At 25.6% G+C, this 16,680-nt stretch overlaps 1 protein-coding gene across 5 annotated transcripts in view; it reads left to right on the top strand.

Annotated features, from left to right (window-relative positions):
- Positions 1 to 16,680, top strand: part of LOC129610792 (high affinity cAMP-specific and IBMX-insensitive 3',5'-cyclic phosphodiesterase 8) — a 114,912-nt gene that overhangs the window by 73,996 nt on the left and 24,236 nt on the right. For 3 of the 5 annotated variants that reach the window (XM_055523509.1, XM_055523514.1, XM_055523513.1), the window contains one exon: positions 10,885 to 10,970. In XM_055523509.1, coding sequence (XP_055379484.1) covers positions 10,885 to 10,970 — 86 coding nt within the window. Of the gene's footprint in view, positions 1 to 4,413; positions 4,582 to 8,988; positions 9,421 to 10,884; positions 10,971 to 16,104; positions 16,455 to 16,680 lie in introns of those variants that run through there. The other 2 variants (XM_055523511.1, XM_055523510.1) reach the window with 2 other exon arrangements.

Raw genomic sequence — 16,680 nt, 5'->3', positions numbered from 1 at the left:
ATGTGTTAATTCATAAAAAGAAACGTACAAGTTGTTCATGTTAAAATTCACTGGGAACGAAAAGATTCTCTGTAAACTAAACTGAAATGGAAAAGAACTATTTGAATGATTTTTAAAAATTATTCACAAAAATATCGAAGAATTAATCAAATGCAACCTTTTCCTTACTTTGAAAAAATGCTACAAAAAGTTCTATGAAAGTGCAGAACTTAGTTTTATTAAAGTTTTTCTGTCTTGATTCTAAAGTCAGTGCATGTACTTGTAATTTGTTTCTAATTCGTCTACTACAACAAATAGTCGTTTACAATGATTTAGAAGAATTCATACATATAGATCTATGACATCTACAAACATATTATGTACATATATCTAAACTAATTATCTTGCGATAAATCTTATAAATTATTTACAATATGGAAATTGCAGTTTGTGATTATAGTAAGATAGAAAATTAAGAAATATACATCACAGTATGTAAACTAGACCGATTCCATTGAACAAGTTGAAGTTCTTTTTCCAAAACGAGAAAAAATAGAGTTGACCGGGACAACTCTGTGATATCCGTACTTATTTGTTATCCTATGTGCGAGTAAATATGGCATGCAAAATTTCAGTACTGTGTATTCAATATTTTCTGAGATATGGCCAAACTACTATTGAAAATGTATAGAGAATGCTTGGCTACCAGAAAGAGCCAAGCAATTTCAACAACTTTTATCAAACATTGGCCCTACCAATATATTTGCTTGTGTGAAATTTCAATACCACAGCTTTTATATAGTTTCCGAGATATAGCTAAAAAGCTTTTGAAGTTGTATAGCAGCTACCAGGAGGACAAAGCAATTTCAACGACTTTTATCAAACACATTGGCCCTACTAATATATTTGCTTGCGCGAAATTTCATAGCACAGTTTTTATAGTTTCTGAAATATAGCCAAATAAATTTGGAAGTTGTATGGCAGCTACACGAACCAGTATCTCGATCATATCCAATTTAAATAGGCTTCTGGCATTTACTGTAATAAATCATTTGTGAAAATTTGGTGAACTTAGCTCAATTAGTTTTTGACTTATCGTTGGGACGGACGAACAGACGGATGGATAGACAAAGCTAAATCGACTCAAAATTCGGCGCTGATCAAAAACATACACTTGAGTCTATATCTCAGACCATTATTTCATAGCGTTATAAACGGTAAGGCAAATTTAGTATGCCTGTCGAACATACGTTTGTGCGGGTATAAACAACATTCTGCTTACTTAAATTATTTCCACTGATACGCCAAAATTTTATTATGAAAAAAATAAGTGTTGCATATTTTAAGGATAAAAATAAAATTTAATATCATAACAAAGGGTAGCGAATTCGACGATCTCTAATCAAGATAATTTTTATATTAATTTATTATATTGTAATTATTAAATTTTTTGAATGGAAAACATGTAACGTTAAAGCAATTTAAAAAAGTTTGCAGTTTCGAAAAAATTGCCTTTAAGTGGAAAATATAATATTGCTTCAAAATAAATTTGATTTTGATAATTTCCAAAAACAGTTAAAAATTTTAAACTTCTACAGCTTCTTTCAATGTAAAAAATGACATCACAACCTTAAAAAAACGAGTTTAATACAAGTTAAGCACTGCGTTAGACTTGTGTTCTATTACTTTTGCAAAGATGAATTTTCAGGAAAAAGACAGCTTTAGTTTTAGCTTTCAACTTTGTATATATCTATAAACATTTACTGAAATATATTTGGAATTTAAAAATTTTAAAAGAAAGACTAGGTGGACGAACGATTGAACGGATGGACAGAGCAAAACTATATTAATTGCATTTGATTTCAATTCTACTCCATATTTAATGACGGGTGGAAAAAATCAAAACTTCATAACAATTCCAACTTTTTATACTGTTTAAAATATGTTTACATTTTCGTTTTTTCTTCACTTTCTTACTAATAAATGATAATAACATGAATCTATATTGTTCTATATCCACAATTATACATACATCTAAGTACATATGATATTTAATCGTAATAACCGAATATGTACATAAATATTCTAACATTAACAAGCATAGTGTTAAACCAAAAAGTATATTATAATTTTAACACTTATAAATAATAGTAGTAAGAATAATATAACATGAACATAGTATTATAGACGACATACATTTATATATACATACATTAACGATAATAGAAAATTTAAAATCTTATATTGTAATTTGTATACTTGTCCAATAATATCTACATATCTATATGCATACATCCACAACAGCATATTATAATTTGCTATTCCACCAACATGTTTCTAAAAAGAGTTAAGCACCAAAGTTCTACATCCACCAGTAAATTAAAAACTATAACAAGATAAAATCAAAAATTATTAATTTGGAACTTTATTTTCTAAAAGAATAAAAAAATTTCCAAAAAAAAAATATTAAATAGTAGGTAAACATATTTATATATATGTATGTATTATATAGTATTAAGTGTACACAAGTGCATTTCTATGTGTGTTATCTATATATGTGTGTGAGTTGCTTATACATAGAGAAAAAACTATACAATTGTATTTTGATTTCCGTTTGTAATGTGTTATGAATATATTTAGTTCACCTAAACTGTAGATACGTTTTCAGTGTCATTGACTATTAAAGCAATACTAATTAATGCAATTTTACTACTTTACTTATATTATTAATAAACAAAGAAATTAAGGTCTGATCTTATATCTCGTTTCTTGACTCGCCAGAATGCAAAAAGTGTGTGAAGTTATATGGATGGTTCATTTTAAAAGTGACCCAAGTCCATTTAAAAAAAAAGTTAAATATTTCTCTGCTTGTCTTTATTATAACCAAAAAATTTGATTAACTGGTTATTTACTTTATAGAATATTCATTTTTCTATCCGGAAACGTAAGTTTTAATTATAACTGCTGTAGAAACCAGAGAGTTTTGAAATGGAGTTGGGTTCAAAAAAAACCATATATATATTCGTGTAATGTAGTTTTTAAGTTAGAAGATTTTTTTTTTCGATTTTCCAAAATATGTACAAAATTAGGCAATATTCAATTTGTGGAAAAATGAAATCCAATAGAAACGAGAATAAATACAGTTGATCGTGTCATACATGCACGAATAAATGATTTTAAATGTCGGAGGGTAAACCCATACACTCTAAAGGAGTGTTACTGAAAATGATGTCCGCATCACCAAATGTTCTGTTCAAAATTTCAGTTTTGCAACTGTATAGTTTCTGAGCTATGAATAAACAGCTTATTAAGCTGTATGGCAGTTACAAGCAGTGAAGAAATTTTAAAAGCTCTTATCAAGCATATATTTGCTTGTGCAAATTTTCGAAACTTTGAAATTTTATTATTGTAGTTTGAACAGTTTTTAATATATATAGCCAAAGTCGTATGACGCCTACCAGAATCAGACTTTTCGATGCTGATCAAAACCATACACAAACCATTATTTCTTAATGTTATAAACGGTAAGGCAAGTTTATTTATAGTATGCTAATTGAACATACTTTCTTAGAGATATAAAAATTAGTATAAATTTTGGAAGTGACATTCCCAAAAATGAGAATCCCAATTCTGATTTGAAAGTGAATACGAAATAGTGACTGAAAATCAAGACACAATCAACCTATTAAGGTTTTTATGGATAGAGAATAACCCGTCTTGAAATTTTCTACTAACAGCAAATATGAAAAATAACATGTCAAAAATTAAAATCGTTACATATCACAAAAGTTTGCGTAAGTAACGATATTGACTATCGATAAAACTTTCATAAATTTAAGTATAAATTTAAGTAAAATGAAAAACCAAGTATATATACATACATATGTATATTTAAATCAACCGATAACGTTGTAAATGTTGTTGATTGAGAATAAAATAAGATCGTACGAAAGTATCATTTTGTTATAATCATAAATTTTTCCGTAATCATAAAAATATAAATTTTGTCAAAAATTGATTCAACCCAAATATGGAATATGTATTTGTTATCATATTATGTACATATATAGATGCATAACGCAAGAATAGGAAACCTTATATTTTTGCCCATGTTCTTAATTTGTATTACCTATGCAAATAATTTATGAAATCTTCCAATGTATCAATTACTTAACTGAAATAGTTGTAGAAACACTCAAAATCCTATAGGAGTCAAGAGGGTTCTTATTTAAAAAAAAAATTAACGCTTTTAAAAACAAATTATAATTTCTTAATAGTGAAAAACAAAATTAAACAAAAAAAATAAATAATAAAATATGATTGACATTTTGTTGTTGATGGTTGTATGTGATTGCTTTTAAGCTTTTTCACTTGTTATTTTTCATTTTCAAAAACTTTTATTGAGCGAAGTTGTTTCATAAATGTTCGGGAACGCGCGCCAATAAGATTCTTATTTAATTTTGCGTTTGTTTTAATTATGTGTCGTTGATTTTTTTTTTCAACATTTAAAATATTTAAAAATTGTTATTAATTTTAAACCTTTAAACTTATAAAAACTTTAAAATGTGCATATGTATGTATATTTGTGCCTACATGGTACATGTACGTAATTTATTTAACATTTTTTAATACTGTTAACTAAACCAGTTTTTCATATTTTTTTTATTTAAATTCATTCCATATACATACATACATACATCTATAAATCACATACAGTGAAAAATATGTGTTCCAATATACAAAAATAAGCAAAGTTGATTTATTTGAAGAAAACAAATCGTATGAATACTAGTAATTGAAATGTGATACCTACATTAAATTACTAAATGTTATTGCTTAATAGATAATTTGATATTTTGAAAAGAGGTGTTTTTTTTTAATTTCTATAAAAAAATTTGATAACTTATGGATTTTCTTTATGAAAAAATTAAACAAAAATATTTCTATTATAATTCTACTTTAATTGCATCATTCACAGATTTGTTGATTCAGGTTCTTTTAATCTAAACAACATTACAACAGATCACTTAGTATAGACCCAAATTGCTATACCTATGTATAACACAAATAAGCAACACACTGCATATGGATTTCAGGCACATTAATTTTATATACTTATTATTATTGTTATTATTATTATTATTTATTTATTTATTAATATTTTACAGACATTTTTTACAACTTAAAACAATCTGATTAAAAAGTTTTATATTATAAACAGTGTTGTGTGAATAATTAATTTAAGGGATTAAAAATTTTCAAAAAATTTTTGGATTTACATTAAAATAGTTACCGTGTAAAAGTTTACATTAAAGGTATAACAAGGCATGCATTAAATACGGAAACGAATTTTAAGTTACTTAAAACCATGATAAAGTTTGGAAGTAAAATACCTTTCATTATCCTAAACCCTTATTTAAAATAGCTAGAATTAGAAAGAATTGAAAAATTAATTTATAACAAGTTAAAATTTAATTATCAACAATAGAAAAATTAGCCAAAGACACTATTTTTCAATGAATTTTACCAATGGCAATAAACGTAAACAATGGTTTTGCTTTGTCATGAAACACAATTATTTTTAGTTACGTTCCAGTAACTGAGATTAAATCTTGCTTTTTGTAGCATGCAAAGCTTTTTAACTACATAACTACATAACAAAGATGTCTACATACGCAAAGGTGTAAATATATACAGTCACTGCTAAAGTTGTTTGTGTATTGGCAAATTTTTATATGTAATTGCTTTTAAAGCCCAGCTGGAATTTTGTTAAAATGAAAAACTACCATCAAACTCCAATTTCCCAAAGTTAAATTAATAAAAAAACAAAAAATATTACAAAAACAAAGTAATTCATTCAGAAATTCAAATTATAACCAAAAATTATTTGGGTAATTATTTCATGCAAAAAAATAAAAAATGAAATCAAAAAAGAATAATTTTCTATTGTTTTTTTGCGATTTTGTTTTTTTATTAGTTTTATAATGCATTTTGATATTATTTAATTTTTTTTTTATTTCTACAACTTACTATAACTTGATTATATTAGCAACAATACATAAGAATTTGTCTGTGCAAAAATTGGGGTAAAACTAATTTTTGATAGTACTTGGTATCAAATAAAAATATCTACTTCTTGGCTATGGTTCACTATAAGATGATATTTAGTACAATTATATAATTTAAACCTATTGCGGATTCACATAAATGCCTGATACATTATATACCATTGTACAGGCCCTCATGAGTAGATAAAACTTTTGCATGGCAGACCATGTTCACAACTCAACAGGTTTGGATTACAGCGGCATGAAGTCAATTTCGACTGATTTTTTTACTTTTTAAAATTTTAAGTATAACGCCATGCTTGTGTAAGACAGGCGCGTTATATAATATGATTTGGAAACCTCAGAACAAGGATCTTAAGAATATCTACAATAGTTATAATCTATTCAGAACTTGACATATGACTTTAAAGTCCAAACAATTTGAAATTTTAACTTTTAATTGTTAAAGAAAATTAATTTTCTTTGTGACGTAACATGGGAGCGTTCTCCAATTTTAGCACAACTGGAAACCTTGACTAAAAGCGAAAATACTACTTGTAAAAACTATATAAATTATTTAAGTTACATTCACTCATATACCAAAATTTTTCAAACGATTGCATACATTTAGGAGAAGACAGAAAAACAAAAATTTGAAGAGGTGGTAACATAATTGTGATAAGTTAAGATTATGTCGAGATGGACACTTTTCTGTTTGTTAGCAACTAAAAATCTGTTTTATAGCAATTTCTGAGTCTTACAGCTTGTAAACGATATCAAAAATTTGACAGAAGAAAAACGATATCAAAAATTTTAAAAAAGCGAATTTTAAGCAACCACCATTTTACCTATCATGTTTATGAAATTTACAAACTGCTTTAGTTTTGACAAAATAATTTATTAAAATTTTCTATTTTCACGAACTTGTAATCCTATAATTTAGAGAATAAAGTGGTGATACACATACAATTTATTCCAGAAAAATAATTACTGTAGAATTTTACAGTATTCCAATAATTATTACTTTCTGCACATTAATTTTATCTTATATAGAAAAAGTTGTCTAAACAAAGAAACAGTCGGACAAATCTACAGACAAAGTGAGACTAAAAGGCAAAATTTTTCTAAAATATTTTAGAAGTGTGATAATTGTGTTGAAATACTTCTAAGCAAATAGCGCATGATGAAGAAAAAACAATGACTTTGCCCTGCTTATTGAAACAGTTTTACTGTTCCGTCAAATAACTTTTATGCGTTATAAACAAACATTTATGTACCACACACATACAAACATTAAATTGGTATATTTACAAAATAATTTATTTTACATTAATGTATGAAAAGTAAAAAAAAGTAAAAAAAAAAAATATTGTATTAAATTTTTATCTTATCTTAATTGAAAGTTCTAAATTTACAATTATTTCGCTCATTTTCTGTATATACATATGTACATATTTATTTACATATGTATATAAACAGATATAGACACAACCCTTTCATAGTATTCAGCAATAATTATTTTGTTTATTTTATATTTAGTCAACATCTATTTTTTTACAGATATACCGTTACTATTTTCAAAATAAATTATAGTGTATATAATGCCAAATGTTCGAATCCTAAAAAATTGACTTGACAGATAACTTCAAAAACTATTTGAGCATACTTTAGGACTTGTTGAAATTGCAGTAGTGAAACCGCGTTATAAACTTACTTATTAAATTTTGTTTAATTTATATATACAACGTGAACCTTGATGGTAGGAACCACAGAGTCTATTTAATCTAATATTTTTGCAGAACTCAAGCAGTTCTCATGAAAAGTGACATATAATTTTAATAAAAATCTCACATATGTTGGGTGGCCTACCTTTTCTCTTTATTCATCTGATTTCACTGGAAACTTAAAACTTTCCATTAAGTTTTATAGGATGAAGCCGGGAAGTGCGACAATATCAACAACTTTTAAGGTAGTTTGGACATCGGAACTGGCAAACCTTATTTTTAGCTATATATATATAGAAAAATTAGTAATAAATTTTATTCTTCAGCCTTGTTTATTATTAAAAGAAACTTGTAAACTTTTTAATGAAATCGATTTGAAGGAAAAAGGATTCAACTCTGGACCAACTATTTTTTTTTTTAAAACAACAAGTAAATCATTTATAATTAGTTACTTTAACGTTGAGAAAATAAACTAGAAAATTCTTTACAATTTTTAGTTTCTTGGAACTAGATCATTGTTAAAGATATCTAGATTTATTTATTGAGCCTCCTAAAGAAAGTCTATATTTCAAATTTATTCACTTAATGTAAAGCAAGCACTTTTTTTTGTTCGAAAACAAATGCCATTGAATAGGTGTCTAAGGATAGATTTTTCCGAAAATAAGACGAAAAAGATAACGTAAGGGACCGTTTGATAATTACGAAAATTTAAATTAAGTAACTTAAACTGCTTTTGTAACGTTATAATATTGAACAATAATCAATACATATTGATATGTGCAACTGCTATACATTTTATACTATTCAAATGACATGGGAATCATTCAAATATTTTTGTTTTTGTTTTCATTATTATTCTTTAAGTTTTTTATGTATATATTTTGTTTTATATATGTAATAACAAAAAATTTATTCTTGATAGAATAACAAAATTTCGAGCCCACATAGATATCATGTACATTATTTTTAACAACTATTGTAGAATAAATTTTTATAATTAAATGTTATGAAAAATTAAAAAATAAAAATCATTTTTCGTTTTTCCTAATTAACTTTTCTGTGCTGTGTCTTTATTTATTTATACTATATGGTACATTTGAAGTGATAATTAATATTTATCAATAATAAATAATAATCATCAAACATTGTATATCGTTATCGTCATTATATACATAGCTAACCAATAATAATCATTCAACTATTAAAATTATTAATCATAATATTTGTAACTACAACAGAAAACAACACTATAAAAACGGAAAAAAAGCAAAAGTGTGAAAAAGTTTAATTTTACTTTTCATTAAAAAAAAAAACAATTTGTGTGTGATTTTTTTTTTAAATTAGGAAAACGTTCATTTAAAAATAAAAATGTGAAATGAGAGCTGATGAAATCAATGTTGAAATTAAAATTTAACAGAAAAACTAAGAATTCATTTAATTTTGAACAAAATTAATTTTCTCATTTTATAATTTTACATACATACATAAGTATTTTCAATAAATGTAATAAAAGTAAAAAATTAAATAAATCATAATTATCTTTTTTATAATGATAATAGTTAAAGGTGATAATTTTAATGAAAATTTAGAACAATCATCACAAATTATAAATAATGATGATAACATTCAGTTAGTTGAAAGTATCGCACAGGATGGTAACAATTTATTGGGTATGCGCTTTTTATTTTTTTAATAATTTTTTTATCACTATTTTTGCTTGAATTACTGCAAGCGTTTAATTACAATTAAAAAGAGTATTTTAATAATTATGTACAGATTTATAAAATTTGCCATAAGTAGCCATTTTTTTACCCTAACCATTGTTATTTTTAAAATTAATCACTATCTTTTTACTTACTTTCTCACTACATATTATGTACATAATGTGTATATATGTACATATACTTGCAAACACTTTTTTTATTTAAATTTAAAATGTTATAATTTTTTTCAACATTGAAGATTTTGTTTTTAATAAAAAGTACATATTTGCATAGTAATTACAAAGTTATAATTTATATATGTACGTATGTATATTTTATATGTATAAGTATGTAATAGAAAAAATTATAAACATAAACAATATTAATAATTATTGAAAATATTCGTAGAACATAGACATTATATTCATAAATTTACTTTCAATTTGTAATGTACTAAACCGCAATGAACTACTTTTAAAAAAAATTTATTTAAACATTTTTAAAAATTTATAATAAAAAATGTAGATTACGCCTTGAGTGCTTGCAATTATAATTCAAATGCCTATATATTATACATATATCGTTCATAATTTTAAATCGCAGATTTTTTTTACAGCAATAAATTTCTATTACTTTTTTATATACCATTAAGTAAAATTTGTTTTTAGTTTGATAATAATTAACGATCAATATAATTGTACATGTCATTATTATTAATTATTAAAATAAATTTGGCACCACTCAACGCATGAATAACCTTGTCCACACCTACCCAAATACCAACAATTAGTACATCTAAACACATGTTTAAACGCACGTTTATTTTTTACTTACATATTTTTTACTGCAACATTAAATTTTAGCTACTTTGCTTGGTCCGGTATTAGTGTAAGCAATTTAATTGATCCAAAGAAATTCGGATTAATAATCAGATGAAAACAAAAAGTTAAATTATATTGGACAAAATTTTAGTTCAAAAACCTAGCAATAAAGCCTTACTAATGTGCTGCAGCTTATAATATTTTTACATGCATTTCCACAAATCCAAGGGAAAGGGAGCTAATATGTGCGTTACCAGTAGTTGAATATATCGTTATAGTTGAATATTAAAATTTGAAAATAATAAGCATTTTGAATCGAATAGTCAACATTATGAAATACTCGTGGGAAAAAAATAAAATAAATACCTCGTTTCGTTTTTTGAAAATTCATTTTCATTTACTAATTTTCTCTTAGCTCGTTGGTTTTTTTTATAAATTAAGAAGTTTTATTCGTCCTATTTAGCCTTACACATTTTTATCTTTTGTTACTTTTTTGGAAAAAAAATGTATGTGGAAACTAAAATCAAGCACCAAATAATTTTAGAGAAATTAGCAAACTTTAATGAATATAGAGAAATATATGCGTCATTCAATGTGTTCTCAATTTCAGGTGGTACATCAAGCTCATCCGGCAGGATCGGAAGAAGAAAATCCTCATTAACTTTGACTCCTGAAGATGAAGAAACAGCAAATCAAGTAAGTTATTTGATCACTTTTTTTTTAATCTGTCGGTCTATTAGAAATTTAGATTTTTAGAATTTTCCCATTTGTAGAAATTGTAAATCATTTTCTTTTTCAAAAGGTTTTGATTCATAGTTGCTGGTTTGCTTCATAATTCGTAAATATGTGTGTGGATTGTTTTTCGCAAACGCACATATTTTTTGGATATGTAGATATATTTTTTATTTATAAAACTAAATACTGAAATTTTTTAAATTTCATGAAGTTGTAGTCTTCATGAACATGTTAACTAAAGTCTTCTTTTGAACAAGGTTTATGAAAAGATTTGGCTTTTCTGGAATTGTCTTAGTTTTCATAAAACTTTTTCGCGACCTGAAGAAAGGTTCTCGACGCTTCATTATCCAGGTTTAGGATTTTTAAATAAAAAAATATATTAATAAAACATTTTGAAAGTCAGGTGTTCCAGTATAATCATACAAATTATACTGAAACTTATTCGTATATAACATTCCCAGATGATAAAATCTGTGTGATTTTCGAATAAGCAGTAACTGATTAACAAGCAGTTACTGATTTTTTTAAGAATTTTCAATTATATATAAGTACATAATTTTAAGTTTTATGCCGCGTATTTGCATAAATTTCGAAGAAGTTTTAAAGGGAGCGGAGAAATAGGGCGAGCAAAGTAATTCAATGCTATCCAAAAAAAATTTATCGACATCTATTAACTATTAAAATTTAGTTTTAGTTAACTGGATTTTTCAAAATTGTCAAAAATTGAAAACCCATTCGAGGATAACGGTTAGTTTTAAAACTAAATTCAACAACCTGACATTGGTTTGTTTTTATTTACTTCACGTTTAACTCAAACATATAACATTGTAATATCTTAAATTAACATTCTTTTTTGGTTTTTTTCTTTTTTTTTGGAAACTTACAATAAAACCTATAATTACGTATTACTAATTAAGTATTTATTTATTTCTTTTAGGTATATACATGTATACTTTTTAGCATGTATATAAAAAAATTTTTGATAAAAAATACTTATTAGTTTCACTAATAGTTTTATTCGTCTGTCCGTCTGTACGTGGAAATGTTTACAAAACTTCTACACACTTGAAGATGAAATTTCATATGTACATAGATCTTTACTAGAAACTTATTTCCATTAAAGAAAATTTTTAATTTTAACTTTTTTTAAATAATGCAAACGCAAAACACTAGTGGCTGGCTTTTTCTACCGAGGCGTACTATACTCAAACTTTAAAAAACAAAATAGCCATTCAACTTCTCGCTATCTGAAATTCGTTTTTTGTTCAAATTTTCGATATCGTTTTTCTTCTAGACCGTTGGTGGTTGTAGGTGGTGTTAAAAATTTAGAAGCTTTTACACACTAATAAATAGTTCATTTCATTAGAAATTTTTTTCACCTCAACCCCCTCAAATTATTCTCTTGGAATTTTTGAAATTTGAATTTCCAGCGCTTTATATTTCCGAAAGTGTAAGCTTTTTCAAATTTCAATAAATGCAGCAAGCTAACAGTAAATGTCATACCATCAAAAAATATAATTACTTTTCTTGACTCACGCAATTGACCTTTGAATATAACAATATGTTAACATCTCTTTAAATTTTTTTTGTTATATGACAACGATTGCATACATTGCTTATCCTAAATGTATGCAATCTTTTAAATTTTTTGGTATATGTATGAAAATAATTTTTAATGTAGCAGATTGTTTTTAAAAGCAATATTTTCACTTATTGAAAATAAAAGTGCCTTTTTAAAACCCAAAATCAATCCTTAAAAAAAATAAACTCAATTTTATTTTTCTTTTTTTTTGTTATTTATTATTGCTGGTTAAAAATTAACAATTAACTATTACTAACAAATTGTAATTTAGTCCTAAACTAGAAAAAAATTAAAAGGTTTATGATGCTCTGAAATATTCCCATAAACAAATAATTTCCCAATCCTAACATTCTGTCATAATAAGTTCTTTGTTAAAGGTACTATTTAATGTAAACGTAATTATGGCTCGCAATAGCGTTAACTATAAATTTTCCCAGAAGGTCAACGATATGAATTCCGATTTCAAAATTTTGAAAATAAACGTAGCATTGCGGATTTCCCGTTTTTTTCCAAGGTGGGCATGTCAATGAACTTTAATTTAAATCCATAAGGGAGCAAAATAAGGAGATTTTCCCAGGAAAGATAATGAAACATGAATCTTAAAAAAAGTTTTAATAGCATCCTTTTTCTGTGAACGTCGTACATTGAGGACCAATCCTGCGATACGTTTCCGAGATGGATGAACAAGATGAGAGTGAAGAGATTTAATAACATCCTTTTTCTGTGAACGTCGTACATTGAGGATCAATCCTGCGATAAGTTTCCAAGATGGGCGTACAAGATGAGAGTGAAGAGATGTGTAGGGTTCATTAAACACCTTTGGCACTCAATAGAACCTAACAAGAACTTGCCTTACCTTAGGCCATTACAATATAATTGTGATGGCTTAAAAATGATAATTTAGAGTTGAGGTAAACCATTAAGTTTCTAATTGCCTTTTTCAGACCATCAATATTAAAAGAATAATCTGTCACCAAAGGTGGCTGCTAGCGAGAGTAACTTATTACAACTGATTTACTTTAAATTAGATTTACGTTTAACTTTAAATTGTTGAAGGAACACCTTACATAGAAGTTCTTTAGTCATTATATGAGTAAAAAATATCATTTACCACCGTTCTACATCAACAAGGTTAACAAATTGTCTTTTTTTTTTAAAGTGGCATAAAAACCAGGTTGAGCACTACGTTGCTTAAAAATCCCTCTGAATTCCTTCAGAATGAATTAATAATTTTTATTTTCAAAACAAAAAATTAAAAAACTAAAGGAAAAATTTTAAATTAAAACAAAAATTTGATGCGATCAACACGTAACCAACTGCAAAGTGTATTGCCAAGTTTAGCCTTTTCAACACTTCTTTTAAATTTTAAGGACGATAGGAAGCTCTTAGTTAACATACCTAAAAATATATAAATTTAGGTTTTAATAGAACTTCGTTTTGTTCCGATAACAACCATCAATCTCAATTAATTCTGTCAAAGATTTTTAAAACCAATTTTAATTTTTAATATCTTTGCGTCTGTTCAACAAGCTTCAGCAACTAGTTCTGTATATATCTTAAAAAGTGTAAAATCGACCCCCAGTTTGGCTCCGAGTCCTGATCTTTCAAAAAAATGTATAGGCTCATTGTTTTAATATTCCAAATTTCAATATCAAATTTCAAGGAAATCAATTGATTATTTCTCTTTATATGTCCAAAAATGTAAAATTTATTTGAAGATTCTATTTTTTTCGGAAACGAAGTTACAAGCAAAAAAACTTGGGCAGATAGAAATTTCGGGAAAATTATTTAAAATCCCTGTATCTCGGAAACCGTTGAGGTTTGACATCTAATTCTGAACAAAAATTTTACTCATTTTTGATGCCTCTAAATGATGATATACTTTATGTCATTGGTTACTAAATCACTCTGTATATAAAAACTTAGAAGAAATTTTTGAAAAATAATTCATTAGACTAGTCTAATAATTAGACTAGTCTAATTCTAGACTATCAGATAATGTTTGTTTTTTGCAGATACTGACTAACATATTAATTTGTACAAAAGTTTCTAGAAAATAATTTTCCATCATGACTGCATCATTTTTATTAAAATGGCGGGAAAAATTGAACTCAATTCTAACTATAATTAAATAACTCAATACCTACAACAAATTGAGATATGAATGCCAGTTAAAATAATTTTTTTCTCTTATTTATAAACCACTTCACGCTTCATAACTTAAATAAAAACACCTAATATTCAAATAATATAATCAAAAATTTACTTGTTAGTTAATAACGACAACATTTTTCACGGACAGTACTCATTATTTTAAAATATTATTTATTAAATAATTATATAAGCAATTGACAGAATATCTGGTGAAGCTATTAATTTTAATTACATGTCAAATAAACATATCATTTTTATTGACTATTTGAATTGCAATAATTGCACCTATATAAACTTATCAACTTTATATTTCCTTTTTACACTTGTATGTTTACATCAAATATATGTGTATATGTTTTTGATATACCTAATTCTGGGAAACTTCGTTAATCTAAAAGCCAGTGTAAGAAAAATGTTATACTGTTTCATGATAAGAAATAAAATAAGTAAGTGGCTATAATATTTCAATTGTACAACTCAAAACGATAGTAATCTTATCAAAATGCGTAAAAATATTGCATAAATGCCAAAAGAAATGAAGGCAACTTGTATTTTAGAAAGGAAAATAAAAGCTTATTAGTCTCTTTACTGCCAATCTAAGGAAATGTTCGATTGCTGTTTCAAAGTCTGAATTGAAAATAAAATTTATAATATTTTGTGAATAATAGAATAAAATAAATTTACGAGTACATGTATAAAAAATTATATAGAACACGGGAAAGTGTTAATGAAAAAGTTATTTGTTTCTAATGAATTTTAAATTAAGTTTTACAATTTTTATAAAACGGCATTGCGTTAGTCAGTAAATCGCAACAAAAAATTATTAAACTATGGAAGATAAAAATAATGAATCAGTTTTTCGCAAATTTAAAAAATTATTTCGTAATCGCAGTACGGTTAGCTTTCAATTAACACCTGATTTAGAAATTGATAGAAAGTCAAAAAGACTCACAAAAGATTTTGCCAGTGAACCAACGCTTATAAATCATCGGAATTCACCAGTTGAAAGTAAATTACATAATGGCAACCATTCTTTATTTGAAAATAGTTTAAACCATTCTAATTTTAATATTGAAAGTGATAATAATAGTTCTTCTAGTTACAACGGTTATACTTATATAAATTATGATATTAATACTAAGCATAATCCCAATAATTTTAATTATTCCAATAATTTATCACTTATTGATAAGAAAAAAAAAGTTAAAGTGCCTAGAATTAATTTTAAAAAAAAAAATCATGTCATATTTTTAGAAAATCATAATGAATTACCAATAACGAATAAAGTTACGAATAATTTAAGTACACAAAATAATAAAAATGATAATAATGATAATGTTATAATTATAAGTAATAATAATGATAATAAACATCATAGGAATATTGATAATCAATCAAAACTTAATAATAATATGCAAAAAAGTGATTACAATTTTGAAGAAGAGTCTGAATTAAGTGATGTTATAACACCATTACCAAATGATAATTGTAAACTAGATAAGTTACCTAAAGAAATTTTACATATTATTAATAAATTGGATGTAAATGTTTTAAAGTTTAATAATTTTTCGGATGAAGAAATTTCCAAATTAAAAAAGTTTAATTTAAAACAACAACAATGTAATAATAAAACAGAAACAAGTGCACAAATAAATAAAGCTGCGAAAGGAACTAAATTACAAAGTTCATCGTTTAATATAAGTACCAAAGTAAGTAGTGATAAAAATGGAATATATGTACGCTCCTTATCATGTTGCGATAAAAATCGTAACACAAGTTTATATGATCGGAGAATACCATATGGGCAGAAATTAAGAATTTCCATAAATGGATGTGATTACAATGAGGATCAAAATTTCGTAAAACATGAAAATTGGGTACTTTAAAATTAATTTATTTATTAACTTTGTTTTGCTTATACAACCAAAGAAAATT

Source organism: Condylostylus longicornis, unplaced genomic scaffold (assembly GCF_029603195.1).
Source record: "Condylostylus longicornis isolate FDR11 unplaced genomic scaffold, ASM2960319v2 ptg000048l, whole genome shotgun sequence".
NCBI lineage: Eukaryota > Metazoa > Arthropoda > Insecta > Diptera > Dolichopodidae > Condylostylus > Condylostylus longicornis.
Note: the sequence above shows the minus strand (reverse complement) of the source record. Positions and strands in the feature narration are given on the sequence as shown.